The sequence below is a fragment of the Castanea sativa genome, chromosome 1 (genome assembly GCF_040712315.1).
Source record: "Castanea sativa cultivar Marrone di Chiusa Pesio chromosome 1, ASM4071231v1".
NCBI lineage: Eukaryota > Viridiplantae > Streptophyta > Magnoliopsida > Fagales > Fagaceae > Castanea > Castanea sativa.
This window is the reverse complement of record NC_134013.1, coordinates 10,689,399-10,695,601: the sequence shown is the minus strand read 5'-3', so window position 1 is coordinate 10,695,601 and position 6,203 is coordinate 10,689,399. Positions and strand designations below refer to the sequence as shown.

Genomic DNA, 6,203 nt, shown 5'->3' with positions numbered 1-6,203 from the left:
CATTAAAGCTTTAGTGATGAACACGCAGACATACACTATCACAATCTCCTGTTGTTGTATTTGCTTAAGTGTTTGGAAATTGGATGAGGTTATTTTCATAGCTTAAGAAATAAGCCGGGCAAAAAGGGATTGTGCTTAACAAGATTAAATTTTTAAAAAGTTGTACATGAGCCAAATTAGTTAATAGGTGCTAAACTATTTTGTAGAGATGATAAAGGTTCAACTCTTTCTTTGTCCTCAATTAGAATGGACGGTTAACGTTATGTGGTGATCAAGAAGCTGAAGCTTAAAATGAAAAGAAAAGGAAAAAAAAGAAGAGTCAGAACTCAGAATTGAAGTCAATTTATTAGAGTTACTATTGTTGCATACTTGGAATTTTTCAGGAGATTACTGTTCTAACTTTAATTTTTGAGGTGATGGTCCACCACAAGAAAATTGAGGGTTCTGTTTGATTAAAAAGTGGAATGATAAAAAATATTTTAATTTTTCATATTGTGTATTTGGTAGAAAGGATGGCAAAGCATAAGAAAATAAATATTATCACTCTTATTGTAACTTGAAAAACATTGGATAATAGGGGTAATTTTATAATTTCGAGGTTTTGACCATATTCCCTCTTCTCTTCTTTTCTTTCCAGTTTGGAGAGAGAAAGCCAATGGTGGGCTTGGATAGAAAATCCTCCAGCTCACAATTTTCTTCAAACAAAAAAAGAAAAAGAAATAGAAGAAAAGCCGACAGAGTTCCCTCCACGGATGGACTAATAAGGAAGAATGAAAGAAAGCCCAAAAATGTATTATTTCGAATGGGTTAAAAAAAATGGACGAAATCCCAAATGATGTATTCCTAAAAGTCCAACTGTTGAGGGTATTTCTGTAATTATCTTCCTCATATATATATATATATATATATTTATGACTGAGAATCTATGATTAACATTTTAGCATTTAGCAGAGGAGTTCCCATAGGAGGAAGGGGTCCGAAACTCTGATCCACAAATTACAATTATCATATCAACAAACAAAACAAACAAACACTCCTCATCTTAGAGAATAAAAGGCATTAAAAAAGAGAACTAAACAAAAAAAAAAAAGAAAAAATTCATTCTCTTCTCGTCTCATCTCAGATCTAATCGGGAAAAAAAAATGTCTTCTTCATCAGTGTTCAGCGGCGATGAAACAGCCCCATTCTTTGGCTTCCTCGGCGCTGCTGCCGCCTTAGTCTTCTCCTGTAATCAAAATATCTTACAATTCGGGTTCTGTTGATGTGGATCTCATCGGGTATGGTATTGATCGGGTGACTTTGTCCCTTTTTTTTGGTCAGGTATGGGAGCGGCGTACGGAACGGCGAAGAGCGGAGTTGGGGTGGCGTCGATGGGTGTGATGAGGCCAGAGCTGGTGATGAAGTCGATCGTGCCGGTGGTCATGGCTGGTGTGTTGGGTATTTATGGTCTCATCATTGCTGTGATTATCAGCACAGGGATTAACCCAAAGGCTAAGTCCTATTACCTCTTCGATGGCTACGCCCATCTCTCTTCTGGTCTCTCTTGTGGCCTCGCTGGCCTCTCTGCCGGTATGGCTATTGGTATCGTCGGTGACGCTGGTGTCAGGTACCCTATATTATCTATAACCCCATATGCAAATTTATATTTACTTGCGCATTGTTGATCTCCTTTAGCATTTCTTTTTTCATATATATGTTTGTTTGTTTGGTTGCACGATTTCCTTGTTCTGGGTGTATGGAAACTCTGTCTTGTTTCTTAACTCATGCTCCAACACCTAAATTGCAAGTAATATTTGATTCTTCTAATTCTGATTTTGATTTGTGTTAACATTTGGATATGGGTGGTGAGTCTTTCCAGTTTTATTTAATCCGCCAAAATGGAGAACTGAATGATCCAAGGTTGCGTTTGGATGCTTGAATTCTAAAATAATAGGTTTGAAATGCCTAAATTCCAAATTTGTAAACATTTAAGTATGTCATATGAATTTCTAAAATTCTATAGGTTTAGAAGTTATTTCAAATTTAAGGTTTAAAATTTTTGGCGGATTTGTCAAATCCAAATTCTTGACCTTTTGTAAACTATCCAAACAAGGTATTTGGATTCTAATAACTCAAATCCAAATCCTACCATCCAAACACACCACAGGTGTTCTTGCTGACCTTTTAAAAAAAATGAAAAGAATAAAATAAAATAAATCTTCTTCCTTAGTCAACCGATCTATTCTATTCACTTTAAATTAGAATTTTTCTTATAATTGTAAGAATAATGGTTGAGTAATTAAATTGACATCTTTCAATCAGATTAATAGCTTTTGGTGTGATTCCTATTCCCAAATGCATTGCTAATAATAGCATATATAATAGCTTAATAGCTCAAATGCCTTGTATATGTTTTATGCAGGGCCAATGCACAACAGCCAAAGCTTTTTGTTGGGATGATTCTTATTCTTATTTTTGCTGAAGCACTGGCTCTCTATGGTCTCATTGTTGGCATCATCCTTTCTTCCCGAGCTGGCCAGTCCAGAGCTGACTGAAACTGAGAGCACATTCTTCTGGGTGGTTGCGGTTGTGGTTGTGTGGTTTATTGCTATTAATTTGGAAGTGTTTTTTTTACTAGAGATTCTTGTGGCTGTGGGTGAGTGCAATTGTTCTACCAATATATGTTTTAGGAAGTTGCCTTGCTATGGTGATAGGATATAGAATTAGAAATTAGTTGCTACTCTTAAATTTTAATAAAGTCTTTTTTCATCTTTGTGATTCAGCATTGTGAGGATTTAAATTTGAAGTTAAAGTAGTGTAGAATTATTGTATTATCATATATGGAAGGATTTATCCTCATGCCTTGTAATCTATGTCACAATGGATAAGCTAAGTGTGTGTTTGGTTGTGGTCATTTGTGGGGGATGGAAAATGGATCGGGAAAAAGAAGTTAAAATTCAGCTTATACCAAAGCTTTTTTGAAGTATTGATTGATCACTCTTTGTATGACAGCACATACAATTCCTACAAAGTTCTAAGAACCTAATACTAACCAAGTTTTTATTCTGGGATTTTCAGGTTCAAAAATACTATTAACTTGGTTATATATATACACACACACACACTAGGTGTGTAAGCCTGAATATGCTTCAGTTCACATTTAGTTTCTTCAACTTCTTTACTTAGGCTGTTAAATTCTCTGCACACTTTCTAGACCAAATTGAATAATTTGTTGACCAAATCTACTAAAATATATTCCGCCATTTCTCTTTGGTCATATGTTTTAGGTCACTCGGCAGTCAGCTCCAACAATGCCCATGTACATGTAGGTCTATTATATATATACACATTTTTTAGCTGTGTAGGAAAAGCTAATTTAAGTTCATGTGCGTTTAGTTTTCTTTTGTTATTATTATTATTATTTTCAGCGTTGGATAGTGCATTGATCTGTTTTCCACTGTTCAAACTTCAAAGTCATCTTTTTTTTAAAAAAAAATTGCTGTGATTAAAGACGACCTAGAGGGAGCGAGATGGGTTGGTAAAGGAGTCCCAATATGTTTTGATGTTAAAGATATGGTAAATTTTACTATAAGAAATTAACAAATTAATGTGTTAATATAATATAATATCACTAATGCCACTTAAATAATAGTACAATTTGTAAGATTTATTTGTAATATCTCTATAATCATTCAAATTCATTAACAAATATACATACATACATATATATATATATATATATATATTCCATTTTAAGCCCTAGAATTTAGGAGTGTATATAATTAAACTTTGAGAGAAATTAAATATGACACTACGTGAAAGACCCCTTCTTCTCAATGCTTTAAAAACAAAAGATATATACACTACCACCCTAAACTATACTCTTTTTACACTTTTCATCTTAAACTTTGAATTTTTATTTAAGTTAACAGTAAACTTAATGGTAGAGTGCAAAGTATAACATGAGTCATCGTTTATGGTGCAAAACGTGCATTTGAAAATTTTATGGTGCAACATGAGGTATAATTTACGATGGTAAAATATAATTTCCCCTAAACTTTGAAAAGTTTAAAAAGTAACAAACTAAATCTTATAATCTTAAAAATACCAAGTTATCATTTTATGGATATTTCAGAGGAGGGAAGGGACAAAGGCTTGGAGGTCCCTCATCTTTATATATCTTTTTTGAGTTTGTTACTAGAAGTCTTGTCAAGATCCCTGAAGAAAAGAACAATGGAGTGCAAAATCTTCAAGTACCATCCTAAATGTTTGGACAATGTATGTAGCAACTGACCTCCCATCTACTAGAGGAGATTTAGGTACTGGACTTTTTGCCAACATAAGGAAAAGTGGGGTGTTATGTTCAGGCTCTTCCCTAACTATCAATATATATATATTTGAGAAACAAAATAGGTTAGCTTTGTTTTGTATTTGCATCCTCTTTCATGTATTATGTATCAGTTATTGGCTGACGCTTGAGATGTTACCCATCCTAGACTTTATACTACTTAATTATGTTTAATTTAATTTTTCTTTCACCAAAAAAAAAAAAAAATTCATATTATAGAAACATAAGAGCATTCACAATCCAACTGCCAAATTCCAAATGTAAGAAAAATTTAGCATAGTTGGCCCAAATAGCTCAGCAGCCAAATGTTAAACATATAAACTTGTAAAAACTTTTGCCATAGTGATACAGTACCATTTTAAATATATGATGGTACTGTAGCACTATGGTATGTACGGATATTTTTTTTTATTCCGAAATTTCTCTCTCCTCTCTCTCACTATTTATGTTCTCTTCTCTCTCTACCTTATTTGCTCTCTCCTCTTTTCAGACCCAAACACCATCCTCCTCCCAAATCTAACATCACACATCAATGATCAAACCAAAACAAAACCACATCAGAGACAAAACACTAGATAGCAACCTCAAGCTTCGGTGCAAGCTCAAGCTTCCGTGTCTTTTTGGGTAAATTTTGAGACCGATTCGGTGCAAGATCGATTTTGCGATTGATGTGGTTGTGGGTTAGGTGGTGCAGCAGCAGCAATGGTAGGGGATTGTGGCAATGTAGGCCTAGTGGCTTGGCCGTCGCCGATGAAGCATGACCTCTCTCTCTCTCTCTCTCATCTGGTGGTTTGTTGGGGTTCAGCTATGGATTTTGGAGTTTTGGTTTGTTGGTGATTGGTGGTTTTTTGATTTTGGTTTGTTGGCGTGGTGGTGGTGATTTTGCTATGGATTTTGGGTTTTGATTTTGCTATTAATTTTTAGTTTTGATTTTCCTATGGATTTTGGCTGAGTGACGAGACTAGGGTTCTTGGTGGGTGGGTGCGTGGGTGGTGTAACTATGTTGCTTAGCGGATGTGGGTGGTGTGACTGAGAAATGGACGGTGGTGGTGGTGTTGGTGGTGGTGGTGGATGGTTGAGAGAGTAAGAGAAATAGAGATTAGAGAGAGAAGTGAGAAATATTTTTATATTATTTTAATTTGTAGAATGGTAAAATAAAAGTTGAGATATTAGATGTATTGTAAAATGGTATTGTATAATTGATAAAGTAGCTTTGGTAAAATAGTATATGATGAAATTTCCGCTGAGGATGCTCTAATAGGTTAGCTACCTATTATATACTGAGTTTTGAAAAGTGTAGGCCCCTCCATGAAAAATGTACGCAAGAATAAATTTTTGGACATGCAAAGACTATCATTTACTAACAAATTATAGCTGAGCTGCAATCAATTTTCTTTTCCTTTTGTACTCTTATATGTTGGGTTGCCTTGCCATTGACATCTGGTGCAAACCAACGCGCTTACAAAATCAACAAAAGACTAATTTGATATAAAAACAAAAGTGAAAATTTTAAATTATTCTAATGGGGAATAATTAGAGCTGAGTATAAATCTGGCCAACCTGAACTGACCCGACCCGAAGGATATTGGGCGGGTTGGATGGGTGTTTGGGTTGGGTTCGGGCAAAAAAGTCTAGTCTTTTTTGGGTTTGGGTTGGTCTTGGGTCCAACCCGACCCACCCACCCGATTTAAAAAAAAAAAAAACTAATGCACATAAACTAAATCTCTGCTTTTTCTTTAGACAAAACATGAAACAAACCTGAGAGAGAGAGAGAGAGAGAGAGAGAGAGAGAGAGAGAGAGAGAGAGAGAGAGAGAGAGAGAGAGAGAGAGAGAGAGAGAGAGAGAGAGAGAGAGAGAGAGAGAGAGTTAAGGAAA

At 35.1% G+C, this 6,203-nt stretch overlaps 1 protein-coding gene across 1 annotated transcript; it reads left to right on the top strand.

The window, feature by feature from the left end:
- Nucleotides 1-906: 906 nt before the first annotated feature.
- Nucleotides 907-2,893, top strand: LOC142621543 (V-type proton ATPase 16 kDa proteolipid subunit). Its single transcript, XM_075794823.1, has 3 exons — nucleotides 907-1,227; nucleotides 1,321-1,606; nucleotides 2,402-2,893. The coding sequence occupies exons 1-3, from the start codon at nucleotides 1,143-1,145 to the stop codon at nucleotides 2,532-2,534; spliced, it is 504 nt and encodes a 167-aa protein (XP_075650938.1). The 5' UTR covers nucleotides 907-1,142; the 3' UTR covers nucleotides 2,535-2,893.
- Nucleotides 2,894-6,203: the final 3,310 nt, after the last annotated feature.

Coding starts and splice junctions, on each gene's coding strand:
- LOC142621543 (XM_075794823.1), top strand. CDS start 1,143: ATGTCTTCTTCATCAGTGTTCAGCGGCGATGAAACAGCCCCATTCTTT. Junction 1,228..1,320: donor TGCCGCCTTAGTCTTCTCCT/GTAATCAAAATA, acceptor TTTTTTGGTCAG/GTATGGGAGCGGCGTACGGA. Junction 1,607..2,401: donor GTCGGTGACGCTGGTGTCAG/GTACCCTATATT, acceptor TGTTTTATGCAG/GGCCAATGCACAACAGCCAA.